Source organism: Pyrus communis, chromosome 14 (assembly GCF_041283825.1).
Source record: "Pyrus communis isolate YQ-2024b chromosome 14, ASM4128382v1, whole genome shotgun sequence".
In the NCBI taxonomy this organism is placed as follows: Eukaryota; Viridiplantae; Streptophyta; class Magnoliopsida; order Rosales; family Rosaceae; genus Pyrus; species Pyrus communis.
In genome coordinates, this window is record NC_142578.1 from 19,395,952 (window position 1) to 19,412,235 (window position 16,284).

At 37.3% G+C, this 16,284-nt stretch overlaps 3 protein-coding genes across 8 annotated transcripts; 2 read left to right on the forward strand and 1 right to left on the reverse strand.

Annotated features, from left to right (window-relative positions):
• Nucleotides 1-3,488: 3,488 nt before the first annotated feature.
• On the reverse strand, nt 3,489-9,846 carry LOC137713031 (pentatricopeptide repeat-containing protein At1g56690, mitochondrial). Of its 2 annotated transcripts, XM_088684546.1 has the most exons (5): nt 9,740-9,846; nt 8,917-8,955; nt 6,140-8,594; nt 5,928-6,016; nt 3,489-3,902 (listed from the first exon to the last, which is right to left on the reverse strand). In XM_088684546.1, exon 3 carries the CDS (start codon nt 8,569-8,571, stop codon nt 6,460-6,462), a length of 2,112 nt encoding a protein of 703 aa, XP_088540672.1. In that variant the 5' UTR covers nt 8,572-8,594; nt 8,917-8,955; nt 9,740-9,846; the 3' UTR covers nt 3,489-3,902; nt 5,928-6,016; nt 6,140-6,459. The 2 variants fall into 2 exon arrangements, with proteins under 2 accessions (XP_088540672.1, XP_068308362.2); XM_068452261.2 differs by lacking the exon at nt 8,917-8,955 and having other exon boundaries at nt 9,740-9,788.
• Nucleotides 4,001-4,572, forward strand: NIMIN-3 (NIM1-interacting 3). Its single transcript, XM_068451288.2, has one exon. It carries the CDS (start codon nt 4,086-4,088, stop codon nt 4,428-4,430), a length of 345 nt encoding a protein of 114 aa, XP_068307389.2. The 5' UTR covers nt 4,001-4,085; the 3' UTR covers nt 4,431-4,572.
• A 1,369-nt stretch (nt 9,847-11,215) lies between the features above and the next one.
• LOC137713190 (uncharacterized) lies at nt 11,216-16,203 on the forward strand. 5 transcript variants are annotated; one of them, XM_088684534.1, is made up of 6 exons: nt 11,216-11,450; nt 11,837-13,883; nt 14,485-14,556; nt 14,653-14,721; nt 15,152-15,270; nt 15,582-16,203. In XM_088684534.1, exon 2 carries the CDS (start codon nt 11,849-11,851, stop codon nt 13,775-13,777), a length of 1,929 nt encoding a protein of 642 aa, XP_088540660.1. In that variant the 5' UTR covers nt 11,216-11,450; nt 11,837-11,848; the 3' UTR covers nt 13,778-13,883; nt 14,485-14,556; nt 14,653-14,721; nt 15,152-15,270; nt 15,582-16,203. The 5 variants fall into 5 exon arrangements, with proteins under 5 accessions (XP_088540660.1, XP_088540659.1, XP_088540662.1 ...); XM_088684533.1 differs by having other exon boundaries at nt 14,485-14,721; XM_088684536.1 differs by lacking the exon at nt 15,152-15,270.
• Nucleotides 16,204-16,284: the final 81 nt, after the last annotated feature.

A 16,284-nucleotide genomic window follows, 5' to 3' on the forward strand; every position in this document is an offset into this window, starting at 1 on the left:
AATTTTCACCCAATTTCTCTCTCTCCCTGCGTTTTTTTCTCTCTGGGTTCCATTAGTAAATGGGTGATTCAATTACCACTTTAAATCTTCCATACCCCATCACAATTCAACCAAAATCAACCAACAAATAAACATATTCAGGGAACAATTTCCTTACGGATATATGTTAGATTGAAATTATTTTCATAACTAATCTGACTCTTAATTTATACTCTACACAACCAAATCCGCCGCTAGGATATATATGATCGATGTTCATACCATTACCCCATACCAATAAGAGATAAAGTCAATTGGTGAAGTGTGGTGACAGGAATGCATGTAGTAATTAACAAATTTGTTTGCCAAAAAAATTAAATTGAATGAATGTTTTTGCAACATGGTGTTTATGTCTTTCCGGATTGATTATGGTGGATCTCAATTGTTTTATTCTTTGATAGTATATGCTCCTCATAGTGATAGTAGATGCCTTAATAGAAATAAATTTTTGCCGTTATTTTTAAAATTTTCTATTTTCCTGCTAAATATCTTCGCTTCCCTTGCAATGTGAGTTTTGTACTAATTTTGTGCATATTGATGATGTTTGATTACTCATAATGCAGGACATTAAAAGTGACACATCAATGGTGTTCACGCCTTCTAATTTGGATGATTGTATTCAATCAAAAGCCATGGGTAAAGAATTTAAGATTTGATAAATTTGTTATTTTTACTTTTTGCCGTACACATGCCCCCATGCAACTCAAGCTACTGTTCGTTGCACTGCTACAAGTTACCTATGCATATTTGCACAGATTTATTTCATTTTATTTATTTTGGTGGTGATTTTTGTGTAGTGTTTTGTGATTTGATTTGATTGATCAATCGCATAATCTCCGGTGGGGCCCGATGACGAAATGAAACTGAAAACTGAAACGATTTCACATTGAAGAAGAAGAAACTAATGACATGGATAAAGAAGAAGAAACTAATGACATGGATAAAGAAGAAGAAACTGAAACGATTACTGTTTTAAATGATGAACCATTCATAATGGCACCTGATGCAACTGTTTGTCATGTCCTTTGAGTTTATATATATGGATGCATGCATTGTTCTATATATTTTTTAACAACCTGAATTTGACCCCAAAACGGAATCCAAGATCAATTTTGTCACCTATTCAACAGGCCATATGATCAATGAAAGATGGAGATCAATTGAAGACGCAATTGACTTATGAAGGTAAAAAATTTGGAAACCATTTTTTGTTTACTTTACTCTGGAGAAGATCAATATATGGTATGTGCAATTTTTCAAAGTTTTGCTTATTTCCACTAAAAGTATATTTGTGTGCTTTCACTGCAGTTTCACGAACAAAAGAAACCAATGGAGCGTTGTTCAGCCCATTTGTGGTGGCATGTTGGCAGCGGAGACAATCAAAGGCAAATTATATTGGGAGGTTGTGGGTTAGTTAAGGGTTTAGGTAAAAGAGGAATATGTAAGATTGGACTACTACTCCACATGTCATTCCTAAACCTACAACATATGAGTTATTACATATTGATTGCATACCTTACGATATTACATTATACTTTGTATTCCATTTGTAGAGTTTATATTGTTTCATGGTATTTGTTTGTAAACCATGCTTAGAAGAAATCCCTTCATTTGAACTGACTGGCATATTTTTCTACCATTTAATTTATTTTTATTTTAAATTTTGTTTTTCTTGGTACCCAACTTTTGATGAAACCTACTGTTTTTTAAATTGATTCTAGAATGTTAATTATGTTGTTTTCTTAATTTCTACATTTAGGCTCTGGTAATCTCATTGCATTTAGGTGCTGAAATTTCCAAAAATAAAAAAAATAAAGCAAACCGATGAAAATGCACCTGCTAAATAATAACACCTAAGATTAAGGCCAAAAGCCTCATGTACTCATGATGAATGGGGCGCGCGGGGGGGGGGGGTGCTTTGGAGAAAGAATCTTCCATGCCAAAGTTAGAATTATCAAAAGAATGTATATTTGGAGTTTATGGGCAGCAAATGACTTGGCATTTTAGTGTGATAAAAGGGGTATTTATAGGAGGTGGCCGGCCCTTAGGGTGGAAAATGGTCAGCCATATATGGTAGTATTTGGAGAATAATCGCAAGATATTATGTGAAATAACATCTTGCAATTAACATGGCAATTATTCCTAAATTACATAGGAAGTTTTGAGAGTTACCTTTTGAATAAAATCAATAAGGGATTGATGAGGAGTGATGAGAGGAATTTGAATAAATACCATATTGATCACCTTTGACTCTGTCTTGATTGAACCATTATTGTTTGTTGCATGCGCGTGAGAATCCTGACGTGCCTCGAGAGTAATTTTGTCTTTTTATCCAAAAATCCATGTATCACCTCCATGATTTTTTGGATTATTTTTGGCTCCACAGATGAAATATATAAGGCTAAGAAAAGGGCTGTAGTTTTGAAGCAACACTTATGACAATTGGTTAGAGTTGTTTGTTTTTATTTGATTTTTTATTTTTTTTAAGGTGTTGCTAACCATTTTGATCCATTTAAAATGTTTTTGCTTTGATTTAGGTGTTATCACGATACTTTTAGAGTATTAGTGTTAGGTATGTTTTAAATGATTTCATTTGCTTCTTTTTACATTAATTGTTTTGGAATTCTACCTTCATTGTATTATTGAAGGTTTGATTACTAAATTACTTTGTAGACAGAGAATTCACAAGAGCGAAGAGGATATTGAGCAAAGACTTATGACATGCATAGTGACTTAAATTAGTCTTACTATTATTTTCTTTTGTTTCTCTTCCATGTTTTGTTGTATGTATTGAACCATTCTTTTGTGTTAGTAATTTGTTCTAGATGCATGTACATTTTATTACTTAGAGAACATAATGTAAAACCAATGGGTGTCTGGAAGGATTGTGTGATTACTAATTTACTATTGCATTGGTTTACACAACGATTTCAAGACACTAGCTTCTTTGCAGGCACATGATTCCTTTTCTTCAATCACTGGCGCTACGCACCCTAAAGATGTCTTGCGTTAGTTGTTTTTTGCTCCTAAAAATGTCTTGCGTTAGTTGTTTTTCATTGTAATTGTCGAAATGGCTCACTGAATGAATTGAAAACTACCAGAAAACATCTTCACGAACGTGTAGCGCCCGTGATTGAAAAAGACCTTTCCAAAATGATGCCGGTCTTTGCATAGCCTGGTGGCTTTGTGTTCACATAAGATCCACCGGGTCAACAATTCAATCGGCACCAAAAGAAAGATCATATCTAAAGTGGTAGGATTTGAAGGAATGAGTTTTCATAATGTCTAAATCTCTTATGATCTCATCCAAATGTGAAATCAGTCACTCCTGCCTTTAATATGTCTTGAAATGAGTGTAGATTCATTTCAAATCCTAATCCTATCTTACTAAATGACCACACTACGGTGAAGCGTTATGAATATGATGTCTTAAATTCAACTGCCACCAATGATGAATTCGACATCGATAACTTACTGAGTGACAACTCAACACCCCAGTTCCAATATCGTAATCAGAAAAAGATCAAGTACAGCAAGGGGAATCAAGGTCGCCGGGAAAAAGACGCACTATCACATGTCATAATTGCTTCGCTCACCACATGGTTGGTGGAAACATTACGTTGTGGGGATGACGCAGCCCAATTATTCTGCCAACCGCACCCAATAGCCCAATTGACCATTCTACCACTGCTTTCCAACGCAGATTTCGACCCTGCGAGTCAAAATATGCAGAGTTCCCGATGGGTATTTTTGTCAATGCCTGTGTTCCTTCCTCTCTCCACCAACGACTTCTACAGTCTTTGTCAGTAATATAAACAGTCCAGCAAGCAACGCGCTTTTCATGCCTCATCTTTCCCTTCCGTCTAACGTCACAAAACAAGTTGAGAAAATAAGCAATGCAGAAGAAAACAAAGTGATTACATCTATATATATATATATATATATCTACACACACACACACACACACAAACATAATACATATATATGTGTGTGTATACCAGACACGCACACTCACACACAGCAAGGGGGAGTTAAGAGAGAGAAGCATGGAAGGAGGAGGAAAGAAGAGGAAGATGGAGGATGAAGAGGAGGAGGATGAAGAGGAGAAGATCGAGAAATTTTATGCGTTGATTACAAGTACGAGGGAGGTGCGCCAGCTTCTCAGGGGCAATTCAAATGGGTCGAAAGAGAAGAAAGATAAGAAGGAAGAAGGCAAGGCTGCCGGGGGTTGGAACCCGACATTTCAACCGGAAGACTTCCTTGAGGATGTTAAGATTTCTGGTCATCATATAGGAGGTTCCTCTAAAGCAAAACAACAACAAGAAGAAGAAGAATATAAGAAAGAGGAAGATAAAGAAGGTAATGGTTTAAACCTAAACCTTTCTTTGTAGGGCATGGAGCTTGTAGTTTAGTTTCAGAACATACATTCACCCTTGCGCCTGAGGTCCCGAGTTTGATTTTGCTTCCTCCTACAACATTGCTTGTACCGGAAAAAATAAAAATAAAAAAGGCTTCTTTGTAGGCACATTGTTCAATTTTCTTTCTGGGAACTTGGGTGGTAAAGTTTTTGGGTTTGACACGTTTTTCTCTAAGATGTACTGTTATCAATAGCGTCTACGTGAAAAACCGAAAGAAAATATGAAATTACATCTAACAACTTAGGAGAGAATCCAATTATTCAAGTAGAAAATATCTTCGTGGATCATAAACTATCACGAGTGGTAACCACTACTTCTAGCATGAAATAATCAAGTAAAGAGATTAAGGAGTGATGTAATAGCATGACATCAGCAAACTAAACCAAACCAACCAACCATGTATGACTCATTCAACCTTTGAAAATGCAAAATTCTAGAATGCTCCGTAGTATGAAATACTCTTATTGTTTTAACCGTTAGATCTTGATTTTTGTAATTTTAAACAAAGATCACGGGTTAAAACAACCAAATTATCTCATACTCTAGAGTACCGTAGAAAATCCCTTTGAAAATGAGCAAACTTAGTTGATTCACATCAAACCAACACTTGACCCACATTGAAAGACATCACAACCCACTTAAATGATAGATCTTTTCTGTACATGAACAAAGAAAATTACTCTAGAACGAAAGCTTTGTGCAACTTATTTTTCACTTCACTCATATAAGATGGACTCTACGATCATGTGAGAGTTCAAAAACAGTTACACTCTAAGCCAAGATCAGAGGAGCAAAGCGAAAATCGACGGGTACTGTATTTCGACTACATCCTTATTTTCATGCACGAACAGTAAAAAGGATGAATTTGAAACAAGCTCACACTCAAAAGGAGAAACAGAGAAGCCTAGTTTAGCTCAATTCAAGTGAAGATCTTTTAGCATGACCAATTACAAATCTGAAGCCAGTTCGAACTTGTTTTGCTGTTTGGGCACAAGTTTTTGGTTTTACTACTTTCTTCTTCAGTGTAAAGGGAAATACCTTTTTTGTTCCTTAACATCTTAGAGGATTTGTTTGAAATAATAAACTGACAGACACCAGGATGCAGTGCAAAATGCTTTTGCTTGAACACAAATATGTTTTCGGCAACAACTGATGTGCAAACAATCAATAACAGGTTTACCAGTACGAGAAGAGAAATCAAGAAGTTTACACAAAAATTGTCATTATCGGTGATATTGCCCTTCAAATATTTTACTAGTATAATTTATTTATACCAACATCCCAACCATTCAATTGGCGGGAAACCTCTTGGACAAACTCAACCATGCATGCAAAAGTGCATTCATGCACAGACACACACTCGCTAACATGGTAGTTGATAGCAGGGCATAGAGGAAACTATAAGTTTGATCCCAAAGAGATCACCCTAAGTTAGGAACCGGGGAAATTTAAAAGTATTTAAAAGATGACCTTTCTTAATGAACTTCAGGGCAACAAAAGCTCTATGTTTGCCTTCCTCGGCTGAGCTCACTGTGTATCATTCATGTCAAGTTCCAGCCCTGAATCATAAGGTGAACAGCGAATGTGGCACAAAATATTAGCCGAGTAACAGAACAAACAGTATAAAAAAAAAAAAAGAAAAAAAAAATCAATAATATGAACTTAGATTGAATATAACGTACCTCCACACGAGAAAATTTTCACCCCATGCCATTTTCACACAAGCATAAGTACTTCAAAACCATTTCAATTCCAGAACCATCATTGTAGGCCTTACACTTTGAAGTTTACAAGTTTTTTTGGATTGCCAGTGCATACAAGTTATCGTATTTGGAAGTTCTCCCCATGTACCAACAAAGTTATAGCAAGTTCTCCTCATGGTTCTATATATAGGTGTCATTGTCTGGAAGTATCAATTTCTGTCCTGGTCAATTAACTCCGGTAGGCACAATTCCTGTCTCAAAACCAGACCGTCCCAGGATGTATCCCCACAAGTTTGGAATCACCAATAGTCTCCACAAGAACACATACCATCCTTAAAATGATGAAATCTGTTAGCATCCCTCAAAACAATCTCTCTCTGCGTAACTTTAGCTATTAATTTAATTGCAGAATGGCAATCCCCACAAACCCGAAGGTTCTTCATCACACGAATTGGCATCCCTTTTGGCACCTTGAGGAGCCCATATACTATGGCCAATTTCTCACTATGATAACCCAAGCTGTGTGCCTTCTCTTCTTCTTCTACATCATGCAATACAAAGCTCCCATCAGGGCAGTAACCAGCTTCTCTTAATAATACACCCAGTCTCTCTAACTCTCTCATGATCATCTCATGTTCTGGGTGTCCCGTGCTCTCTCCCCCAGTAAACATATGTACATTTTTCTCCACCAAAATCCAGCTACAGCCAGGTGACTTGCGAAGACTTCTGGCTCTCATGTTTTCCCTCACGTCTGCAACATCATGCCATCTACCCTGGGATGCATAAATATTTGATAGCAAGACGTAAGGCCCTGCTTTATCAGGCTCAAGCTCTGTAAGTTTCTTTGCTGCAACTTCCGCCAAGTCCATTTTCATGTGCTGTCTACATGCACCTAATAAGGCACCCCAAACAATTGCATCTGCTTCCACTGGCATCCTATTAATTAAATCCATTGCCTCCTTTACTTGCCCTGCTCGACCAAGCAGATCAACCATACATGCAAAATGTGCAGTTCCTGGTTCCACCTGGTACTTTGATTTCATCGTTTCAAAAATCTCAAGACCTTTTTCTACATTGCCACTGTAGCTACACGCTGAAAGAACTCCAACAAAGGTGATTTCATCTGCTGCTATGCTCAAAGAGCACATCTCATCAAACACTTGTAGAGCTTTACCTCCTAAACCATGTTGGGCATAACCAGTGATCATTGAGTTCCACATAACAATATCCTTTGCAGAAAACCTGTCAAACACCTGTTTTGCCTTCACAAGGTTGCCACATTTAACATACATTGTCATCAATACTGAAGCAACATATACATCAAGATCAAACTGGTTCCTCACCAACTGGGTATGAATCTGTCTACCATAATCAAGATTCGCCAAGCTGCCACAAACAGATAGAACACTTATCAAAGAAGGGAAATTCGGCCTTATATCTTCTCTTTGCATCAAAGCAAACAAGTCAAGGGCTTCCATTTCAAAACCTTTCCGTTCGTAAACTTTAATCATCGCACTCCATGTCCGATCATCCCTATCTCTCATATTATCAAAAACTTCCCTTGCTTTAGCTACCTCTCCATTTTGACCGTACCCAAGTATCATGGCATTACAAGCAACAACTGACTTAATAGGCATTGCTTTAAAAAGCTCTGAAGCCTCTATGATCCGTCCACACTGAGTGTAACCTATCAGCATTGCTGTCCAAGACACCTCATTTTTCTCTGGCATCACTTCAAAAAGCTTTCTAGCAATATCTACTTGTTGGTTATGCACATACCCAGATACCATCATAGTCCATGAAACAACATTCCTACGCGGCATCTCATCAAAAATCTCACGTGCTTCAGCCAAACACCCAACCTGAAAATACCCACCAATCATATTAGTCCTTGCCACGACATCCTTGTCGGGCATCATATCATAAAGCCTACGGGCATCATCAATCCTACCCTCTTGAATCAGGCCACCCAACATCACTGTCCACGAAACAACATTCTTTTCAGGCATTTCCCAGAAAAGTGATTCAGCCTCCGAAATCATACCCTCTTGCACGTACCCTCGAACCATCGACGTCCATGAAACAACATTCCTTTCGGGCATTGAATCAAACACTTTCCTAGCCTCACTAATCATCCCATTCTTGACATACCCAGATATCAAACCGTTCCAAGAAACTGTGTTCCGCTCCTGCATTTTATCAAACAACCTCCGGGCTTCTCCTGGCTGATTACTTTGGAAGTAACCTCCCACCATTGAGTTCCAAGACACAATATTCTTATCGTGCATTTGATCAAACACCCTTCGGGCTTTCTCAATTTGGCCAAGCCGAGCATACTGAGCAATCTGAGAATTGGCGGAAATTGCAATACCAGTGCCATATTTCCGAGATAGAATAAACCGAGCCAGCATTGTTACACTAAATATTGCACTACCTACATAAAGAAAACAATTATACAGAGTTTACAAAGTAAAGGCTAGAGATCTAGTCTAATAAACCAGTTCCCTTTTTTTCTAGCTCAACCTCCACAACAATACACAATTTCATTTTTACATGGAAAATACAAAGTGAAACAACAACAACCATATTACAAGGGAACTGTTATTAGCACTCCAAAAATCTCTTTCTATACTCCTCATAAGTGTATTTTTCTTTCTAATTATAGAAAATTTGTAGTGCAAAATGAGATTTTTGGAGTGCTAGTAACAATTCCCTATTACAAAATGGAATACAAATTATTCTAGACACAAGCACACCTCATATTCTTTCTTGTTTGCCAAGCTTTAGCTCCCACCCTACAGAAACACACAGATATCAATCATAAGCTAACTTTTGCACACGTATGTTCATACTTAAGTAAGTGAAATGTTATGCAGAAGAATTTTCAGAATGACCAAATTATACAAGCATGAAAAAGTAACTATTCAGGAGATGTATACTAATAAGAAAAATGTTAACCATTCCCATCATATTCGAATTACCAATTTGACATGTACTTTGCTAAAAATAAAACAATGACGAAGATGTGAGCAGAGATGTATGAGAAAAAAAAATCATTATGAAGTTTGCTTTTATCACCAGTTACAGTATCATGAAACTGTAATTTCTGGCAGCACTGAACACCGCCGCAATGGCTCAAAGTTCAGCTGATCAATAAAAGACAGGCAAATTTCATCCACTCTTCGTCGGATACCCAAATAATTACCATTTCCATATCGCATTTCACGGACTCCCCTCTCTTCTGAATGCAACTATTCTCAATTCCATAACCATATAATGACCTAAAACTAAACTACAATCCTAACAACTCTTATCAAAATTCACTTAAAAAACCCAAAAATGCAAAATTCTTTTCCCAATAAAATCAAACTAATCCAGTGGTTTGACTTCATATTTCCGGTTATTTCTAAATAATATGACTTTCATAGATGCAATAGGAAACCCAACAGGAACATCAAAATTTGCCAATTAATCCATACATAGGAATTCAAACCAGAAAGAAAAAAAAAAAAAAAAAAATCAACGGTCTAAAAAACTGAACAGAGTAAATATTGATGATCTGCGAACAAGAAATCTCACCTTCAAGCTGCCGCTGGTACTGTGTGTTCCAAGCCTCGAACTCTCGCCGTTGCCGCTGGAGAAGATGGAGAGTGCGAAAGTGAGGATTACATGAAATTTTATAAATATATGAGGGTATAACAGGAATTCCAAAACATTTAAACCTGCAACCCTCCCAGTCATATTTAGAGTATTTATCAATAATAACCAAAATTTAACATTTATATTCATAAATGTCATTTTTTTATAAAATATTTCAAATATAGCAGAAAAACTACTTAAAAAGAACTAAATACCTTGAAAATTAAAACCAAATAAACATAAGAAACAAAACCCCATTAGAAGTTCAATCGTACCAAAGAAATCCAAAACTAAAATTGAATTTCCAACATGATTGGAATAACAGACTTGTATAATGAAAAGTGTGATCGATTCATGGCATCCATTCGCTTTGGGTATAAGAATTGGGACGTGTTGAGATCAACATTTTAGAACTTACAAATTGGTGTTGTAGACTAATTAGATTGGCGGGGAAGAGAAGAAAGAATAAAGTTGGAATGATCCTCTTGTGAATTAGATTGGAATTTGATTCCAATGAGTTAGAAGCCTCAACCAGTATTCACATGGGTTTTGGATTGTGTAATTAGGTTTTGGATTTTTAGGGTTTTTAGGACATTTAGGTCTATTAACATGAGTTTTCTATTACATTTGAAATTTTTGTGTAATTAGGTTTTGGATTTTTAGGGCATTTAGGTTTATTCACATGGGTTTTCTGTTACATTTGATTTTTTTTTTAAATAAAAAATGACATTTATGAAATTAAGTGTTAAATTTTGGCTATTAATGATAAAAACTCGTAGCTGTTTGCATTAACTTAAGAAAAGTTAACACAAAAAACATTATCACATAATCAAATTACTACATAAATAAATATATGTAGCCCCGTATAGAGCCCAAAAGAAATTGCCCCTCATTGGGAGAGATTCTTTTATAAAGCCCCCAAGATTCCTCAGATTTCTAAAATGAGCCATATCCATCACTTTTCCAACCACAAATAGAGACCCTCACTGGAGATGCTCTAAGTAGTCAAGTCCAGTCCAGTCCAATTCCAGTTAATGAGGTCAAACAAATGCACTTAGCTTTACATAGGCTCTACATAGGGAGAGACATGTGACGTGCTGCCCATAGCGAAAAAAATTTCAGTCCAATGGTGCCATGTAGGATGAAATTATTATATTACCCTTATATTTAAGGTCTTTAAGATGGAATCTCTCCGGAATGGAGCGAAAATCGAGTTCTAAAGGCTAAAATGACGATATTGTAATACTTAGTATTACGGTCTATTGGTATGTCTTTTCACATGTAAATAAAAAATTTTAGATTTGATTATCAGTAAAGACGAATTTGAACCATATTATTTCCTCTTAGTATAGATAATATTGTTTGTTAAAAACATGACAAATATATTTTTTCGAAAGCAGCTTTTACTCAAAAGAAGGTGCTTTTTTTTATTTTATTTTATTTTTTATCCTCCGCGCGGCGGTTGCAATTACCAAACCAGCGCTAGAAAGTATTCGTTGCCCTCAATCGTCTCTCTCAGTGTCTCACCCGCTCTGTTTTCGTTCTCTCAATTCCCAGACCCAAACCCTAACCCTAAAAATCCATACCCAAATTCCCTCAACCTTGTCACTCCAATTTCCCACAATTTCAATAAGCCCTAAGCAAAGACAAGGTATGATTTTGTTGTTCAATTTTCATTCCGGTTTAAGCACACCGAATTGTGAGCAAGTGTGAAAATGGTTATTTAACTCTCCATCATTTTATTTGCAAGTGTGAAAGTTACTGATGTGTAATGGATATGAAGAATGTTGTAACTAATGAATATCCGGTCACGGAATTATACGGAATTGAATTTAGCTTCATCTTTATTTGTGACGTTTACATACGCACACAAAGCATGATCACGAAATGTCACTGATGTTTGGTGATTACGCTGACCAAATATGCTAGTGCGTTCGAGCTGCTTGAGTTAGTTGGTTATTACTAATCAGTGCGTCTAATTATGTATATATATCTATGTGCTCTCTCCGTGAAATCCCTGACAAACTAATTTTACAGAAAGTAAAGGAAATGGAAGAACCAGAGCAAGAAGCTCGGCGGCTGAAATCTGTAGCAGAGGCCAAATACAAAGACTCCAATGTCAAATCAGCCCTCAAATATGCAAAACGTGCTGAGCGCCTGAGCCCAAGCTTGGAAGGCATCTCTTCCATGGTCACCGCCTTAAAGATCATCTGTACAGCCTCCAAAAGTTCCAATCCTGACTGGTACAAGGTCCTGCAGGTGGAGCCCTTTGCTCACACCAACACCATTAAGAAGAACTACAAGAAGCTCGCGTTTCTTCTCCACCCTGACAAGAATCCTCATGCTGGTTCCGAAGAGGCTTTCAAACTCGTCAACGAGGCTGTTCGATTCCTTTCTGACAAGCTTAGGAGGAAGGAGTATGATATGAAGCTCAGGATAAAGATTCAGGATGAGAAAATTAAAGAGAGTGGTGTTGGGGGTTTAGGTTCTAGTATGGTGGTGGAAAGTGACACCTTTTGGACAGCCTGTTCAACATGCCGGCTTTTGCACCAGTTTGAACGGAGGTATTTGGGGCATAATTTGGTTTGCCCAAGTTGTAAGAAGAGCTTTAAGGCTCTGGAGGTTGAAAATGGTGAGAATTTCAAGGTTAGGACTAGTGAGAGGTTAAGGAAAGAGAATTTGGCATCAAAAGGGGGAATGAGTAGTGAAGGATTGGGTAGGAGAGTGAGTGACAGTGGTGAAATAAATGGCGGTACTGGTGGGAAAAGGAAAAGTGGTGTTTTGCAGAGGAAGGGTGAAGTGGGTACTGGTGATTTGGACAGTCAAGTGAGCGCTGGGAAAAAGAATAGTGGTGTTTGGGAGAAGAAAGGTGAAGTGGGTACTGGGAGTTTGGGCAATCAAGGTGGTGATGCTGGTGAACTGAGTGGTAGGAGGTTGAGGAGGAGAATGAGTAGTGTTGGAGAGGTGATGGAGAGGTCTAAACCGAAGAAGGCAAAAACCAGTGATGAAATGATGACATTGGTGGAAATGAAGCAAAAGGCTCAAAAGGAGAAGATGAAGATGAAGATGAAGATGAAGCTGAAGGACAAGAATGATGAAAGAGATAAGAAAGAGAAGAGAGAGAGGCTGAGCCATGACAAATTAAAGAAGGGTAAGAATTTAGATGTTGAGAAACGCACTGTTTCAAAGAAGGATTTGGAAAGTGATAAAAGCAGTGGCTTGTCAATAGAGAAGAGCAGCAGGGGGTCTAAGAGTGGGAATCTGGAAATTATGGTGGTGGAGGAATCAGATTTTTACGTTTTTGATAAAGATAGAGTAGGGAGGAGTTTTGAGAAAGGACAGGTGTGGGCTATATACGATGATGACGATGGAATGCCAAGGCATTATGGTTTGATTGATGAAGTTGTATCTGTCAAACCTTTTAAGTTGAAAATGAGTTGGTTGCATCTTCAGAATAATGGTTATGAGTGGCTTCCCTGCTCGGAGAAAATGGGATTCCATGTGTCTTGTGGGAGGTTCAAAGTTTCCAGGAAGACTTCCATTAATTCATTTAATATATTTTCTCATCTTGTGGATTGTGAAAGGGTGGCAAGAGAGATTTATTGTATATATCCGAAGAAGGGGTCAGTGTGGGCACTTTATAGTGAAACAGCTTTCGATGCAGAGGGAAGAAACTTGTCCAGGAAAGACAAGCGTTGTTATGACATAGTTGTGTTTCTGACAGCTTATAGTGAGATGCATGGTATGAGTATAGGGTATCTTGAGAAGGTCGATGGGTTCAAGACAGTTTTTAAGCGAAGGGAGATTGGGTCTCATGCTGTTAGGTTGCTAGAAAAGAGTGATGTTAGGTTGGCATCACACCAAATTCCTTTTAGGAAGCTCTCTGGTGATGAAGCTTCAAATCTTTTCAAAGACTGCTGGGAACTTGATCCTGCTTCTCTTCCTCCGGATTTACTTACTTTTGGTTTGGGAAGATAGGTGTAGAATATTGTTTGGAAAGCAGAGAGCTCTTTATGTAGCCTTTCCTTCTCTGGTTTCGGGTTCAAAGTGCAATATGCTACTGTTCATGCAGTACTCTACTGAGGTAATTTTTTTAGCAAATGAGGGTACTGCTGTTGAACTACAATCTAATCAGTTGCTGACTATATATAATCTTCCAATTTTTTATTGGAAGTGGATTAAATGCTGGTTTACAATCAAAAGAAAATGCATCTGTACTAAATAATGTGAAGCAGCGGTTTTTGTGTTCTTCTCTTCTCTTAGACAAACAGGCCCTTATTTTCTCTTCACCCAGCTTTTAAAAAACTGAATTTTTAAAAGCTTCAGTATTTAGATTATGTGATGCTTTCATAAATCTTGATTGGAAGAAGACGATTGATTTTCTTGACATGTGCATACCTATGTATTGGTTTATATTAATCTTTCAAATATTTGATATTTACGATTTATGCAGAGTAGATGGATACTTTATAAATGTCGCAATACCCTATCTAGATTTTGGAAACCTTTTCCCTTTCAAACCTCGTTTTCAATAGAAGTGGTGTTTTTGGGTTATGTCATTGTATCACTTCAGAAGTTCAGAGCTGATTTGTTGTTGGACTAAACATTTCCTTGAGTCATGCCATATATTAGTTGGTTGGTTTCTCACATATTTATCGTCATATTTTGTTTTTGTTTTTTATCAGGCCGAGGGAGAACAGTTATTTATTATTTTGTTCGTATTGCAAAAGCTTTATGTGCAGGAATCAGGATAAGTTGTACCGTAGCTACTTAGTGTTGTAAATCCTTTTTCGTTGCCCCGATTAATTTGGAAGTAGAACAATTTTTTACTTTTTTCTGCTTCTTTCGTACAGATGAAATTTCAGTCGTGGGATGGAGAGTGCAGAGTGCTAGTCAAGATAGCAACAGAGTAGCAGAAAATGGTAACCCCGGTTCTCCATTTATTGGTTGAGTTCTGATGTTTTGCAGATTTGAATATGGCTTGGTGATGCAAATGGGGATTCGTTCTCATTTGTCTCCCTCAATGAGAGTTTGCGCCAAGCCATTAGTCGATTATTTGTTCAAATACTAAGTTAGCATTCTTATTCGACCCCAAAAAAGTGAGAATTCGATATTATGTCAATTAGAGAGCTTAGGCTGATTGATTAGTTTGAAACCCTAGCACCCATTGGCTGCTGGGAAAGTGAAAGAAATCTAACAGCCTAGTTCTTTTGAGCACGTACTGTACTTCTGTGCTTCTGCAATTTCAGAGCTACTGATTACAGTTCTCGTTTCTGTTTTTCCTTTCATTACCGGTGCTAAATTTCTAGTACAAATTTTGCTGAATTAGATTGTTTTTGTTGGCCAATATAGGCTCTATTTGCTGATTTGGATGCAAATATGATATTGGGTTCGTCAGCATGACTTAATTGTGTTTGGTTTCTTGTCGCCGTATGTCCCTGAGTCTGACCTTGTGACTACACTAACTAATGGTACGTGATATTCCCGCTCTCATTTTCTTCATGCACTCCTTTTTTCTACCCTCGAGACTGCATAAATCATAAGAGAATCAAAAGGGCAAAAACTAAGGGAAAAGTACAGAAGGATAAAATGAGAACGTGAAAATCACAAACCTAACTAATTATTCGCATGATTGGCAGTTGATTAATTAATATTAATAATTATCAATAACTAATGTAATAACTATGTGCATATCGACTGACACATCAAGTGATTTAACTAATATGATAAAAAAAATACGGTCTTTGCAAATGAGTTCAATTGTTGGTTACTTTGCAAACAGGTGGTGCACATGCAACGAAATTCGTATCTCAAACTGCTTCCCCTACGTGGTTTGGCCTGGAACCCTAACCAGCCTCAGGTTTCAAGTTATATCCCCAAGCTACCAGATATGTGGGCACTCGGAATCCATGGAGAGGCCACTTTTGGGGCCAAACCGAATGTTCCCCCGCCTCCAAAAAGTTCACTTTGAAAGTGTAGAGTGCACCCCCAATGAGGGTTCACTTTGAAAGTGTAGAGTGCACCCCCAATGAGGGTTCGCCATTTGAATCGTTATTATTTGTTGAAAATTAAATATTTTGACCAAGGTCCTTGCATCATTAAGGAACCACCAGAGGAGCAATATAATTCTTTCCGAAATTTGGGTGGTGTTAGGTAACGAGCGAGCGGTGGAGAGTGAGACGAAGGAGAAGTGGTGGCGCCGCCAGTGGCAATCACCAGGAAAGGAAAGAGTGAGACGAAATAGTTTGTTTTGATGATTTGGGGGTTTTTAATTTTAATTACATCAGTTTTTTATTTTTTTATTTTTTAATTTTTATTCTAGCGCAATAGTTTTGTGTTATGTGGCGAATCCTCTACTTTCATCACCCATTGACAATTAATTGGGCATAAAAGTTTCTAGCGCACCAATTTGTCACAAATTTGAATTATATGCGACGAACAAAATTTTAGAAAAAAATTCTTCAATCGGGGAACTCTTTATGTGA

Coding starts and splice junctions, on each gene's coding strand:
- NIMIN-3 (XM_068451288.2), top strand. CDS start 4,086: ATGGAAGGAGGAGGAAAGAAGAGGAAGATGGAGGATGAAGAGGAGGAG.
- LOC137713031 (XM_088684546.1), bottom strand. CDS start 8,571: ATGCTGGCTCGGTTTATTCTATCTCGGAAATATGGCACTGGTATTGCA.
- LOC137713190 (XM_088684533.1), top strand. CDS start 11,849: ATGGAAGAACCAGAGCAAGAAGCTCGGCGGCTGAAATCTGTAGCAGAG.